Genomic DNA, 16,660 nt, shown 5'->3' with positions numbered 1-16,660 from the left:
TTCAATGAAGTTAGCCATGTATCTGTCACACAAAATTCTCTGCCAAAAGTTAATCATTTCGATTAACAAAATTCGGAATATTTCAGTAAAAACGCAATAAATATTAAAAAATACATTTCTGCACTATTAAGATCAAATTTTAATATTCCACACAATTTATTACTCAAAATACACCAAAAGTGGATATTCGTCAATATTGATTTTGCTGGGATTGTACATACAAAACCTCCTTAAACTCGTACGTCAAGTTGGAAAGCTCAAACATTTCTTCAGGAGAGTTGCATTCTTCAAAGTTTCCGATCAATCGCGATCCAGCATCTGCCATTATCCTCGCGATCGCATATGCGTAATACCGTTGCTCGAGGCGTTATTGTAGCAATCGTCCTCTGGGCGACGTGATCGAGACAACGAGTCTGGGCGTCCTTCGACGGGATAACGTTGTCGTTTACCGTTGCAACGTACCGTGATTTTCACCTCCGCTCATCAGTCTTTCATTAACATACGTATACAATTTGGCTTCTGATTATGTCGCGCTTCTTTTCTCCTGACGTGGCGTAATCAACGTAGCGAAGCGCCGATCATCATCGTGGAATTACTTTCTGATGCGCGATGCCGGATACAGAAGCTTTTCCGCCTTCCTGGAATGAACGTCGGCAACGAGGACGTTTCCATTATTATTTTCGAAGAAACATGTCCCGCGACAAGTCGCCTATTCACTATCTTCGCCATAGCGAAGAACTTAATGATATATACGCCTTGACAAAGATCTGAAGTGAATCTTTCCGCTCTGTGTATCGTTGATTAAAATCCGTGGTTATTAACATCGCTCGTTGCAGGAACTCATGTACTGGCTAATGGCATTTTTACATAATGCGAAAGTAAGGCGGTAATAAATACCCTCGCTATTTCGAGTAGCTTCGTAAGGCAACTTTGTAATTGTAATTCATGTCCTTCCATTCGTCGATTACCGGCTGCAGAGATGCGGATGGAAATAATTTCACTGTTTTGCATTAATCACACAGACGCTTACGGAACGCTCCTCCGGGTAATGTTAACGGTATGGATCCCCTCGTGCCCGTGTTCCGTATGTTTTTGAAAATCCTTCTCGCCGTAATTTATTCTTCCGCTTAACGATGCAACGCAGATAAGCATCAACCTTCGCGGCCATTATAATTAAAGGCATAGAAAAGAAAAAAGGGAAAATGCGAGGAGGGAAAGAGAGAGGAAGACGAGCCAGGGTCTCTCGCAGCTGTAAAAAGGTAAAAGTGTGCAATCTGAACGGAATGCGGAATAGCAAAACAAAGTCGAACTCTCCGCAAGATTTAACTCGTGCCACGGATCGGTAACAGGCACGATCGTGCGCACATTTCGCATCCGGTTGGGAACGTACAGCCGTCGCGGCGACGTTACAAATTATTTGCCGCATCCTGCTGAGTTTATTAACTTCTTGTAGCCGTCGGCTTATTAATTTCTATCGAAATTAAATCGCGGGAGTCGCGAATGAAGCGTGTCATCGGATAAATAATAAAGCGATTACAAGAACAGGTAGCGCGACGAACTTCATCGCTTCGTTTAAACTCTACGAGGGTGAATCTCCTTATTTTTAATTTATCGCGACAGCTTTCGCACAATATTTTAATCTTGAGAGGGCCGGAAAGCCACTTAAGGGGCTCAACAAATTTTTTTCCAGTTTTTGTTTGAAAATATGTATTTTTAACGTCTCTGATGACGAATCCGTTATTATATTTTCGTAATTCAAAATGGCGGATCAAAGATGGCTGCCGCTGAAAATGAAAAACCACGATAATATTGGTGAAAAAATTCACTCGTGAGTTTTGGGGGTCGCTGATTACGAATCTGCCATCAACTTTTTCATAAAGCTTGACAATATTGATAAAAAAAAATTTTCTTGACAATATTGATAAAATAGGTTTTTAGCGTAACTGTTTCCCAAATTTGTCCTGTTTTTTTCATTTTTGTAGAACCGTCTTGATCTGTCATTTTGAAATATCAAAATATGATAAAGGGTTCGTAATCAACAATTTGAAAAACTCTGAGTACATATTTTTAGCAACATTATATGCATTTTTTGTTTTGCAGCCGTCATCTTGAATCCGCCATTTTAAATCTTGAAAATCTGATTAACCCTAAAACTTACTAAGATACATTTTCTGATATTTTAGTGAATTCTAAGAGGGATAAAACACTTTTTCCAAAATCGGAAAAATTTAACATTCGCATTACCCTTGCGGGCCCGGAAAGCCACTATAGTGGCTCGACCTTGATCGATACTTTACCCATGATCAATCCAGGATATAAGATAACTTTTTTATACATTTTGTGAGGGGGAGGGATCGAGTATCTCAAATCTCTCTAAAGGTTAACGCATATCCTCGCACGTGTTCCCCGCAGATATATTTACGGACAAGCTACGAACGTTGTACAATGTCGAGAGAACGTCCCCCGGAGTGGCACGTGCCTCTGCGAGCGAGAAATAACTGTAATATCACTGCACCCGTTCACGTGCAGACGGCTAATTAAAACGTACGCACATACATGTCCGAGTGCACGGCGCGCAAGACCAATTAATGCCGGTTCCTCGACCTGCGTTCTGATGACATAACTGTTCGTCCATCTCGACACATCGAGGAGACCATTACTGGTGGTGAGCGAATTAGGACGTTAAATGATGCGGATAATTGCAAACTTTTCATTCGAGGTTAATTTCAACATCTCCCTCTCTCCCTTTCTCCCTCTCGGTCGCGTTTGCACCGTTTTTTACCATTAGTTCCAATCAAGTTTTTTTTTTGCGCTCATTAGTTCCCTCGCGATAAAACGCTTGAATGTGCTTGTCATCCACATAGCGCACACTTACTCTCTAAAAGTGAATCAGTGTATTATGACTAAAAAACAGTAAATAATCACTGATTACAGCAGTTATAAATACAGCACTGTAAATCAGTGATATTTTATTGAAAGAATCAGTTAATAATTTTAACTGTAAACTCAACTCAATCAGTAATATTTCTCAATATCAGTAATATTTTTTTTGTTATTGTCAATAATATTAAACTATAATTCATCTCTCTATCTATTTCATGTAAAATTAAAAATTTTATTTATATTTACAAAATATTTATTATATTAAAAATTTTATTTTATTTATATTACATACATATTGAACTTATTTTATTTTAAATAGATAATGAACAAATAATTTTTATTAAGTCGCCAGACATTTATTTGTCCGACTTATAAAGATTGATTTAATATCTGAAGCCTCTCTATTGAGCTTGTATCAGAAATTAAATCGAAGTAATACTTCTAATTTTAAATGTCGCTCTTTGCAAACTTTATATAATTCTTATAACTAAAATTAAAAAAGAGAGAGATAGCGATTGTAGCGGTAAATGAACGAACTAGCGATTACTGGTTTTACAGTAAAATTTACTGATTTTACAGTGAATTTTATTTTAACTGACCATAATCAGTGAGATATAAGATAAAATAACAAAAAAATAAGCGTTTCCACTGAAGATCAGTAAAATATTTACTGATTCTCAGTGAAATCTTATTTTACTGTTTAAATTAGTGATATTTTCACTGATTCACTTTTAGAGAGTACTTTTGTAGCAGTCGAGAAAGATTAAATAAAAGCTACTGAAGCTATCTAAAAAAAATTCAATATATTGATGCTGAAATTCTTATACAACTTACGTTAGCGCAGTAAGGTTGAGTGAAAATTTACATTAGTCGCATTATTTCACACACATACAAACATATACCTGCCGCACCTGCCGGTGATTAGCAATTATTACGCTGCTAGAATGTTAGAGGGAAGGCTGATTCATCAACACAGGATGCAGAAAAATCCTGAGCAGGCGACACTCAAGCATAAGATTCCACAAATCTACCCTTGCGTAACCACATTCTCGAATTCTTGATAATTTAGAATAGCTTATACCGAGCACGAATCGTGTCATTCTATGATACCGGCAGGATGTTCGAATAATAGCGAAAACACGCGGGCGTGTCCAGGTATGTTACCCGGTATCTCACCTGCCCACACGTGCGCATTCTGCTTCTGCCTGCTTTCCTGCTTGGGAGCGCATCGCGCGATATACAAGGAACGTGCGCGCCGGTGATGTAAATCGTTGCATTGTCCATTATAACTATCTCTGCGCAGGCGAATAACTTTTACTAACGACGGGATTAATAAAATTGAGATGTCAAGATTAGTCTTGACATCGTCTTCTTGATAATTAAAAATCTTGTCTTGAATTTCTTGAAAAATTATTAGTCTTATCAAGATTATTGATTTTTTAAAAAAAGCTAAAATATATGTGCGCTGAGAAAAATCGTTTGATTGTATCAACAAGACGTATATGATTGAAGGCATTTTGGTTAAATCAAACAAGAATTTCTAGTTATCATGATAAAACTCGATTTTTTATAACTAGAACGTTTAATAGATTTTAATTAATTAAATTAATAAAATTAATTTAATTAATTTTATAAGGATTTGGTTAGTATTTTCTAATTGAATTTATAAAATTTCTTGTTACATTAATTTCTTTGCTTGTCGCTAGGCTACTCTTAACTTAACTCGTATTCAATATTTGCCATGAAATGTATATAAAGAACTAGTATTAACATTAAATCCAAACTATATTTTTTTTCTCTTACGAGCAATAGTGCCAGAAAGAGGACGCTAGCACTCTGATTGTATGTGTTTGAGTTGCATCCTCTTCTTGCATCACTGTTTATCATTTAAAATAATTTATTCAATAATCTGGATTGAATTTATCTAATAATCTTGTTAGAATTCAGAATATTAAACAGACTTTTGAGATTAGATGGAAAATATTTTAGACAACTTGGTGCTGGGGAGTTTAGTATTATTAACCAGAAAATTTGATAAATTTAACAGGAAGAAATTAATCAGATTCATCTGGTAATTCCTACAAGAATTCTGGTTCGTCCATTTTCCAACAGACATACTGGTTGAATCTACCAGAATTCTAATTAATGCAACCAGATTTTTTTCTCAGTGCGAGTAATTAAATAATATTTAATTCTTGCATCACTGTTTATCAGTTTAATTTCTAACAAACTAAATTTAAAATAATTTATTCAATAATCTGAATTGAATTTATCTAATAATCTTGTTAGAATTCAGAATATTAAACAGACTTTTGAGATTAGATGGAAAAAATTTTAGACAACTTGGTGCTGGGGAGTTTAGTATTATTAACCAGAAAATTTGATAAATTTAACAGGAAGAAATTAATCAGATTCATCTGGTAATTCCTACAAGAATTCTGGTTCGTCCATTTTCCAACAGACATACTGGTTGAATTTACCAGAATTCTAATTAATGCAATTAAATTTTTTCTCAGTGTGTATATTTGTAAATTAAATGATAGAAAAAATGAACTATATTATACGAACTTAAGCAAATTTATTTAATAAATAAAAATGTTTATATATTAACAATTTTAAAAACAATTAATACAATAAACAAAATAAACAATAAAAGATTTTACATAAAACTATAGCACATGTACAAAGTTCTTTGGGTGCGTGCGCTTGCATTTAGCCATCTGTATTCTATATATAATTACCTTTTCATACCAATAACGAATATTTAATAATATATAATGTTTTTTGGGAAGTAAACAGAATGACACATAACTAATAATTATCTGAAATAATTATATATTATAAAGATTATGTTAAATATTATTTTAATTGTTCAGTATTAAATAAAAATTGTTAATAAAATCGAGACAAGACAAAATACAAGACGAAATTTTTGCAAAGATTCATTCAAACCAAGATTTATAAATTTTTGAAAATTTTCAATACCAACACAATATTTTTATAAACATTATCTTATCTTAAATCTTGTACAACTCATATATTATTTTCTTTTCTTATTATGCACTAGTAAATTGTCAAAATCGTTGCGCAATAAATACTGAATTACATCGATTTTTCGAATTAGACAGACGAGAATTTACATACTTGCGACCAACGTTGGTGGTGCAACCGCACTCCCAAGTCGTGTAAAAGCGGATGACCTCGCGGAGTCATGGACCGCGTTACTTCCGTCGTTTGTTCGTTTCTGTCTCAGGAATTTTTGCGCCGGCAGGTATGATATTGTTTCTCAAAATCTTTCCTTCCAGGACTAGACAATCGCGCTATCATCGCGGAACGCGTGTCTGAAGAATGCTATAATAAATGAAACCTAACTCTACTCTTTAAAAGTGAATCAGTGAAAATATCACTAATTTAAACAGTAAAATAAGATTTCACTGAGAATCAGTGAGTATTTTACTGATCTTCAGTGGAAACGTTTATTTTTTGTTATTTTATCTTATATCTCACTGATTATAGTCAGTTAAAATAAAATTCACTGTAAAATCAGTAAATTTTACTGTAAAACCAGTAATCGCTAGTTCGTTCATTTACCGCTACAATCGCTATCTCTCTTGTATTTAATTTTAGTTATAAGAATTATATAAAGTTTGCAAAGAGCGACATTTAAAATTAGAAGTATTACTTCGATTTAATTTCTGATACAAGTTCAATAGAGAGGCTTCAGATATTAAATCGTTCTTTATAAGTCGGACAACTAAATGTCTGGCGACTTAATAAAAATTATTTGTTCGTTATCTATTTAAAATAACAAGTTCAATATGCATGTAATATAAATAAAATAAAATTTTTAATATAATAAATATTTAGTAAATATAAATAAAATTTTTAATTTTATATGAAATAGATAGAGAGATGAATTCTATTTAAATATTATTGACAATAACAAAAGAAATATTACTGATATTGAGAAATATTACTGATTGAAACAGTCAAAATTAATTGATTCTTTCAATAAAATATCACTGATTTACAGTGCTATACTGCTGTAATCAGTGATTATTTACTGTTTTTCAGTGATAATACACTGATTCACTTTTAGAGAGTAGGCGCTTCTATCTTCGAAGCGGTGCGCATCATCGTGAATCGAGGATTTATCAGCATCGACAACTAATCGTTCACGCAATTACAAAAGATAAAGCGGGGCCTTTCAAAAGAGATTTCCGCGTTACGGTTTATATTATAGTGATTACCAATGACATCGGTATTGCTTCTTGTTTTTGCTTTTAAGAGAATGTCTTATTTATATAATCGCAGATAATTATCATTATAGATAATTATCATTACATCATTGTAATAAAAAAGAGCGAGCAATATCTCATGAATTAGATATGCAGACGATTACATCTAAAGCTTGTGTTAAGAATGGACTTGCACTTTCGTTTTGTGCTTAAATATCCTGCTCGAATTGAAAACTGATGATTCACTTCTAAGTCACTTGCAATGTTTCAGTGATTTGTAGTCTTGCAAGTTTTTGGAAAGGTTAAAAAATAGTCTGATTGATAATGTAAACTAGTTGACTGTAAACTTTTTTATTTAGGATAATTAATGATGAGAAAATATTGTCATCTTCAAATTTAAGATTAATCCCTGAAGCAAGACCAGACTTTTCTAAAAATATTCTAGACTTTTTTAAAAATATATCAGTTAAATGTTATTTTTGTTTTCTTTCTATATGTCGTACTTTATGAATACATATTTATCGAAGCTTCCAAAAAAAGAAAAAAGGCTGATGTCATTAAAATAATGTAAAAGACAAACGTAAAATAATGATGAATTAATTTACGTAGAAAATTGAATGCAGAATTATATAAAGCTTAATTTTTTTTCTTATAAAGTTTTAGATGTTATGAAGCTTAATGTTCTTCTGCTTTTCAATTCATTCTAGATAGTTCTATAATTGAATCATTATGCACCTGACGACGAGTTGAAGTGTAATTTGTATTCCGTACGTCGATTGTGTACACACGTATAACGTTTGCTGCACGTGAAAACACGTATCCGTTATAGTAACACAGTGAACCGATCCAGAATCTGGTCCTTGTTCCAGACATGGATTCGATACCGCCAATTCATGCAATGAATTCACGCTAATGACTTACGGTCTCTCAAAAGTAGAACAGCGCGACTTTTCGTACTCTGTCTGATCAATCGATGTCAGTTTTCACTTGTATCACTCATGCGACAAAAAAACGATAATTTCCTCGAAATAATTTTATAAGAGTGATTATTATGCCTCATATTTTTCACTCTGAAGGCCTGTTATTACCCAAAGATTACTATGATTTTAACGTTAGTTAAGACTTAACTGACATTTTAGAGAGACAACTTTGTAAATTACGAGTCTCAGCTACACGGACCGAATTCTAATTTATCGATGTCGTACCGGCTATTACCGATATTTACATTTCTGCGAAAAATCACCATTTTCCTTCGTTTTCTACGAATTCGCGATGTAAGTGTAAATCTACGCGACAGATCTCTCTCCCACCAGATTTATGTAAAAAAGGACATACATTTTATAGATGTGTTTTGCAAAAATATCAATATATATCAATCTATATATCATTTAAAATATGCGTTTAATTTAAAATAAAACACAGAAAAAAACAAACATAATACAAATAATATTTTATGTGTGAAGGAATTAAATTTAAGGTTGTACGATATTGTGGCGATCTTTCAAAATACACTACATCTTTCAAATGTATAATTAAAACATTTATCACTTAAAATTGAAAATGGACAAAAAAAAAACATAAAAATATTATTTCGTATAACAAAAAAAAAATTTAATTTAATTAACTTTTTTGACAAATTTAAACTGCTGCAAATATAAAAATATAATTACAGTATTGTAAATCGATTCAAGTATATGATGAATATATTTCGTCGATTGAAAATTATTTCGAAGAAAAAGATTCTAGTTACCAAAAAAAAAAAAATAGAAAACAATTCATTAATCCAAAGAAAGAAAACTTGTTACAGCAAATGAAGATGAAAATTAAAACAGCAATCAAGATCCACTATGGCGTCTTCTAATCATCGAAATAGATATCTATCAATCTTGACACCTTAATATATGATGCGTGTATTATTTCGCGAAAAAGATATTCATTTTCATCCAGCGCAAAACTCGTGGGAAATGTCGATTGCATCGATTAAAATTTTCTTTTAATTCTATAAATAAGACGCAAAAAAATAACTGTTTTATTAGCTTTGCACACATATATTTTATGGATAAACGTTTTTATTGTGATTGCACATGATAGAGGATCCTGTGAGGTATTGTTACTTTAGAATAATGAAACACAGTTATACAATAAACTAAATAATATATTCTGTTTTACTCTTGTAATACAAAGGCTCGTATCAACGACGATGACTCATTCCTTTTTTCCGGCGCGCTCTCTGCTCACAGAAAAACTCTCTAGATCTTTAGCTCCTAGCCACGAACCGGTCATCTACAGTATCTCCATATCGCTAGTAATAAAAACAACTCCACAGATTCTTACATACGTTAAATTTGGGTATATAGAGTTCTGATTTATAAGATTTTTATGTATATATTTTAATAATTAAACTTAATGTTTACATAATATTTTCCCCTCATAATGTTGAACGTATAATATGCATAACAATTTTCTTCGATTTTTCCCACTGCATCATCTTGTTACACTCTTGCAATATCCACGTTATTTTTAAACGGCTGTTTGCATTTGATCGGGATGAATCTTATATGAACCGGATGAGCAGGATGCATTACTAAATCAAGCAATAATCGAATATTTTTTAAATACTCAACAGGTTCCAAGTAAAAATTATATATCAAAGGAGCTATCATAGCTTTCATCATCAGCAAACCGAGACGTTGACCTACAATTTGAAATTTATGATAAATTATCGATACGAAGAAAAACGAAAATCGCGATCAATTCACCTATGCAATTTCTCGGTCCTGCGCTGAATGGTATATAAGAATAAGGATGACGATTCTTTATCCTTTCGGGTAAGAATCTGTCTGGATCAAATACATCTGGATTTGGCCAAAAATTGGGATCTCTGTGAACTGCGTAGATATGAAGACCTATGGTCGTTCCAGCAGGTACGATATATGATTCTGAAAATTATTATAAAATTGAAAAATACTAAAATTCACGAAAATAAGAGCTTCTTTGAGAAAAATAAAATATAACAATATTGTACTCTTAAAATTCTAATTAATCTTACTTTTCATTCAATAATATATACTCCATACTATGTAACATATTCAAAAATATATGCAGCAAAAAGTGACTATAATTACGTAATTTTACAGCATCCCCAGTCTTGCGTAATATCCAAGACACGCTGGGATACAAACGTAGCGCTTCCTTTAAACATCTGTCTAAATATGATAAATTTTGTAATGACTTCGTGTTAAGTTTCCCTCCATTCTCTTGCATCACAGTATCGACTTCAGCCCTCACACGCTCCTGTGTCATCAATAATATAATGAAAATGTATTTCTCAATTCTGATTTTCAGTGCACAGATAAAAATAAATTCTTAATGAATCAAATTCTAATATATCTAGGAAAAATATATCGTAACAAGAACTTGATATCTTTATTACGTTGAATAAAAATCTTAACTTAAATTATATATCGCAATATATTGCGAGAAATAGGTACCTGGATATCTTTATGCTCAGCTAAGAGAAGTAAAGCAAACATTATGCCCGTCGCTGTAGTATCATGACCCTATAACCAACATCATATGCATATCGTTATATTGTTATACATACTTAGACATCATGTACAAAAAATTACTTAGATATCTTAGATATCATGTACTTAGATACATACTTAGATATCATGTACAAAAAAAAGTTTACAGGTACATACTGCAAAAATGAAAGTGTCAACTTCTTCTCTGATATCCAAATCAGTTAGAGAATTTTCTCGAGATGCCGCTATTAAATGGTCCAACATGGCTAGCCTATTTTTTTTAACTAAAAAAAGCATATTAATTACAATTTCACTTTTACATGCCACACTTTCATTATACAATAACAGTTCTTGTTTAAAATTTAAACTCTATTGTACAAATAATAATGATTTAATTTTACAGCAAACATATGTTGTATTATTACATGTGATTATGTGTTGAATATAAATAATGCAAGCATAATGTATTATATTAAATTAATTGCGCAGCCAAACTTAAATTAGAAGCTCTGATCTCTTACGTACTTCCAAACACTTCGAAATTTTCTGTCTCTTTGTTACTTTCAAGGTTTTTTAAGTATCGGTTATTGGTGCGTTCGTGATAAAGTTTTCTTTCCGCGATAATCTATACAAGTACAATATTTGATTTTTGACAAGATTTTTTATATTAAACAGCAATGGTATTGTATTATATCACAGATATTTATAACATAATATTAATATTTAAAATAAATAATGTAATCCTACAAAGATTACGAGATTTATAGTTTTACATATAAAAGTGTTGTAAGGTTTAAAATAATGTGATAACATACTTTTTCCGTAAATCCATGCAATATTTTCAAGAGTTTTTTTTGTTTTCTTCCTTGTGGTGACAATGAGAATAATAAATCATTATACAACCAAGGCCTAAATCCTCTAAACCGAAATTCAATAAAACTGCATAATTTCAAATGATGATATAATTCTAATAATGTTATTTTGTAAAAGCCTTAATTAAAGACATCATGAAATTATTTTAATCTTTAATAACCATAGATTGTAAAGAATATATAAAAAATTTAAATCTATATATGTTACAAAAAAGTAGAATTTGTACTAAAAACTTTTTATTTTATCAAGGTTATAAAGTTTTGATCAAAGATAATTATTTTACAAATTTTGAATACAATTTATTTATTTTTTTATTGTTCTGATAATTTCAACATTTTAAAAATTACAAATAATTATGTAATGAAATATTTAGTGATACACATACAATAGATTTTGATTAAAAATTTTCGACTTGTAAACGAAGTGCCGTTTTCACTAATTGTAAGTTTCCCTTTACGTAATTATTCATTAATTAATTTATTTTTCAAAATGTATAATGTAATGTATCACAGTTAAAAGATCATAGATAGATTAAAAGTTAGAAAATAAGATTATAAGTTAAAAGAATTGAAATGAATTATAAGTTAAAATATCATATAATTATATTCTATATTTATAAATTACCTGTAAATAAATAATTCGGTTATATCGTGAATCGCATTTCGATACTTTTGTGGCACCTCGCCAAATTTTTGCAAAGAAACACCCATGACAGTTTCTACAAATGCATTTAATTAAAACAGTCGAAGATTATTTACAGGTGAATATTTTGTAGATTGCTTTTTTTCAAAAATATTGAATATTATCTATTTTTCCTTGTTGATTATTGATACTTCGTATAGAAACATTATAGAAACATTATTCTATATTTATTTGAAGTTATAATCACTTAGAATAAAATTCCTGTATAAATAATGCAAAATAAGAACCACTTACCGCATATCGCATTTAGCGTATGTTCACTAATAAATGATAATAAATCTTCTACAACTATCCCTCCGACATCTTTCAAAGATTTTGTCATGCAATCGCCCTCCTTGATTAAGGTATCAACAAACTTATTTAATATATTAAAATGGAACGCAGGTGTTAACATCTTTCGCCGCGCCCGCCACTTAATCGCTAAAACAGAAACAAGATAACATAAAATTGTGCTATAAAAGAGAAATTGCAAATATCAACGTAAATGTAATTATTATTTTATAATTATATCTTTTTGAATTGGCAGACAGAAATAAATTATTATAAATATATAATATATAATAGAAATAAATTATATAAATATATAATAGATAATATATAATGCACATATAATATATATAATATATATAATAAATAATGTGCATATAATATATATAATTTATATATATATATAATTATATTACATATAATATATAATATATAATATATAAATTAATAATAATTAAGTCTATTACTGATAGTACAATCTATTCGTGATAGTGTATTTGATTTAACTAAAAAGAATATCTCTAAAATTACCAGATAAAAATAAATTACTATAAATATCTAATGTTTAATAATAATATAAATATATAAATATATAATATATAATATATAAATATATAATATATAATATATAATATATCTAAATTAATATTAATTAAATCTATTACTGATATTACAATCTATTAGTGATGGTGTTTGATTCAACTAGAATATCTCTCTTATCTACTTTTATCATTTATAACAATATGTACGTGCATCACAGCGAAATTATCTCACCTGCAAATTTCTTTTTTATTAATTTTTGTAACATAGAGATATAAATTCACTATTTAGAATAATATTCTATTAGTGTTTTTTATCTTTAATAACAACAACTATAATATTTTTAATTTATTTAAATTTATTTTTAATTTAGATTCGCACATATAGATGACAATTCATCAGAACTTTTTTCTACGGTAGTGTAATACTAAAAGTACTTTTAATAGTTGTTGTTCTACACTTCCTGCGAAATCTCGCTTGTAAAAAGAAATATAATTTTGTAATCAGTGTAACTAATAAAAATTTAATAAAAGGAATCACAGCATAGTGACATCTATATCTCGCAGTTACCTTAGAGTTATATTGTGCACCGCAGATGATTAAAGATAAAACTAGATATGTAATATATTCAAGTCTAATTGTAACATTTTGTTTGATTTTTTGTGATCGGGCTTAAATAAAATGACGTTTTACAACAAATTGTAATAGAAAAGTATGTACCCAGTGAGCAATAAGTTATCAAAAAGAGTTCTTAAAGCATTCAGATTCAAGAGATAGATATCTGACAACTCTATCTAGATAACATTATGATATCAATAAGTCCTCTAATGCATCGATTTTAGAGGAAAAACGACACCACATACAGGACATTTGAAAGAATACTTCAATCTGACTTATTACAGATGTTAAGACATTGTTATCATTAATACTTTCTTTATAGGTTAGGTTAGGTCTTTATAGAATTATTTATTTTAAATTCAATTTGTTAGAAATTAAACTGATAAACAGTGATGCAAGAAGAGAATGAAGCTCAAACACACACAATCAGAGAGCTAGCGTCTTCTTTCTGGCACTACTGCTCGTAAGAGAAAAAAAATGTACTTTGGATTTAATGTTAATACTAGTTCTTTATATACATTTTTCATGGCAAATATTGAATATGAGTTAAGTTAAGAGTGGCTTGCCGCCTAGCGGTAAACAAAGAAATTAATGTAACAAGAAATTTTATAGATCCAACCAGAAAATACTAACCAAATCCTTATAGTAAAATCTATTAAATGTTCTAGTTATAAAAAATCGTGTCTTATCGTGATAACTAGAAATTCTTGTTTGATTTAACCAAAATGCCTTCAATCATATACGTCTTGTTGGTACAATCAAACGATTTTTCTCAGTGTAGATGTCTTTAAAGTTTCTAGTAAGTGAACTCTAAAGACATCTATAAGTAGACATCATAAAGAGCTTTTTTGAAAGACATCTTACAAAAAGATAATTTACTGATGTCATTTTCAAAAAAAATTAATGAAGTCTTCAAAAAGTTCTCTTAAAGACTTCTTCCTTTCAATAATGCTCAGTGGGTATGTACTTGTACATATGTTAACATTATTATATTATTACCTGTGCTAGTGAAGACACCTGTATTTAACCAGGGATGAACAACGTTATACAGAAAACTTTTTTCGATGTGCTTAGTGCTGCTTAGTATCTTCTGAAATCATCGGAAACAGAAAGAAATATGTATTATTCATTTATTATATCACTAAAATATCTTTTGTTAGATATACTGATATATTAGATACGCAAATAATTTATAAATTGTATCTCTGTATTTTATTTTAACCTCGATGGAGTATCAATTTGGATTTCATTTTTTTTAAGAAACACTTTCTATCAGTCTTTTAAAAATCTTTTTGTAAATCGCAAAACTCTTCAATCTAATTCAATCGTAATGTGTACAGAGAATGAAATTTCTTTTATTACCTCTAAATCATCTGGATGACGGATATTCACTACATATACAAAAAAAATTTTGATTTTAAGTATGGGATAATATTCATCAGGCAATTTATAGAAGAACTTCCATAATTTCTCTGAAAATTATAACTATACTATAAACATCTATACACACAAATGTTTTGACTAATTTTATTTTCAACATTAATGTGCACTTCTATCCAAATACGTTGAAAACAGATAAATAATAATAAAGAAAATGAATTGCAAATTGTTATTGCAAAGAGAAGTAATCTACATATAATAAACTTGATAAATATATGTTTCAGAATAAATGATTTATGAATTTTTGCTTCTGACACAGATTTCGTTTGTCAATTAATGTAAATAGGTTAGAAATTTTGTATTTACCTGTTGACACATAGAATTGGAGCGCATTGCCAATAATCGGAAAACCCGATGGTCCCGGTATAAGATTAAGAAGTTGCCCGTATTTTTTATAATACACATAATAATTATATACCAATAAAATAAACATAGAAAATACCAATATAGTAATGAACATTGTTTCTTAACTGTCCTGATGTTTCTTGACTATTTGATTAAGCTTCTTCCGTTTATTGTTTTTTATTCTTCGTACATAAAAATCGTATATAAAATGTCATATATAAAATAAATATTTTTTAATATATATAAAAATAGATATTCGATTTTTTCAATATTCGTAATTATCTTGATAAGTTAAATAAATAATATAATTATATAAACTATTTAATTATTGTTTTAAAGCTTATTTATTTATTTTATTTGTTCTTTTTGTTTATTTAATTATAGTGTATCGATTTTGATATCTAATAATATCGTATTAAACATTTTCTCACAATTAATATAATATTAGCATTTTAGAAGATAATAATATGAATATTGCAACATATTATATAATAATTTAATAAAATTATGACAATCAAATAAAATTAACAACTTATAATATTTGAAAGAAATTTGTGTTAAAATCATATTTTGTTTCACATTAATTATGCTATTAAATTGGGATTTTGCAATAAAATGTTATAAACTTTTATTTTATATAAATTTTATAAAAATTACCTGATAGATTCTATGTGCAACGATCAATGGAAACACATAACTCAAATGATTAATTTTAAGATAGAATTATAAATCTTGTTAAACAGATGCTTAAGTTTAACAAAGCTGCTTGAACTGATAATAGACATCTGAAGCGTGTATTTATATTGTTCTCCCACTCATGCGCATATTAATAATTAGAATTCTTAAGAATCTCTCAATAAATTGAATAATTCATTAATCAGTTCAATTAAAGATAAATAACAATTTTATGTTTATCTGAGAATATAAGAAAATGATTATGAAAACCATTTTGAAATTACATTTAATATTGCCAGCATTGATTAAAAATATCGATCGTTTCTATTTAAAATATATCGGTTTCATAATCAAGATGTCAATATCGATATTAACATAGGAAAAAAATTTTATTTTTTACATATTTTTACATCATTCTTCCTAACACTTTCAATTAAGTAAATATTTTTTTAAATAGGCGTGCTTTAGATAATAAATCATTTAGAAATTTGTCATCTCGAATTATCTTTAGCAAAGTTAACGAACAACGCTAGTTGCTATTTTTGAATTTTA

The 16,660-nt window shown here is 29.4% G+C and overlaps 1 protein-coding gene across 2 annotated transcripts; it reads right to left on the bottom strand.

Annotated features, from left to right (window-relative positions):
• Positions 1 to 8,969: 8,969 nt before the first annotated feature.
• LOC112637632 (cytochrome P450 4C1-like) lies at positions 8,970 to 16,185 on the bottom strand. Of its 2 annotated transcripts, XM_025407731.1 has the most exons (14): positions 16,091 to 16,185; positions 15,395 to 15,615; positions 15,011 to 15,120; positions 14,648 to 14,738; positions 12,458 to 12,643; positions 12,146 to 12,239; positions 11,464 to 11,566; positions 11,174 to 11,273; positions 10,826 to 10,932; positions 10,613 to 10,681; positions 10,247 to 10,415; positions 9,881 to 10,060; positions 9,536 to 9,816; positions 8,970 to 9,423 (listed from the first exon to the last, which is right to left on the bottom strand). In XM_025407731.1, the coding sequence occupies exons 2-13, from the start codon at positions 15,546 to 15,548 to the stop codon at positions 9,614 to 9,616; spliced, it is 1,566 nt and encodes a 521-aa protein (XP_025263516.1). In that variant the 5' UTR covers positions 15,549 to 15,615; positions 16,091 to 16,185; the 3' UTR covers positions 8,970 to 9,423; positions 9,536 to 9,613. The 2 variants fall into 2 exon arrangements, with proteins under 2 accessions (XP_025263516.1, XP_025263517.1); XM_025407732.1 differs by lacking the exons at positions 15,011 to 15,120; positions 16,091 to 16,185 and having other exon boundaries at positions 15,395 to 15,444.
• Between the last annotated feature and the right edge of the window lie 475 nt (positions 16,186 to 16,660).

This window comes from Camponotus floridanus, unplaced genomic scaffold, assembly GCF_003227725.1.
Source record: "Camponotus floridanus strain SB8 unplaced genomic scaffold, Cflo_v7.5 scaffold186, whole genome shotgun sequence".
In the NCBI taxonomy this organism is placed as follows: domain Eukaryota; kingdom Metazoa; phylum Arthropoda; class Insecta; order Hymenoptera; family Formicidae; genus Camponotus; species Camponotus floridanus.
The sequence above is the reverse complement of the archived record's forward strand: the minus strand, read 5'-3'. Positions and strand labels throughout refer to the sequence as shown.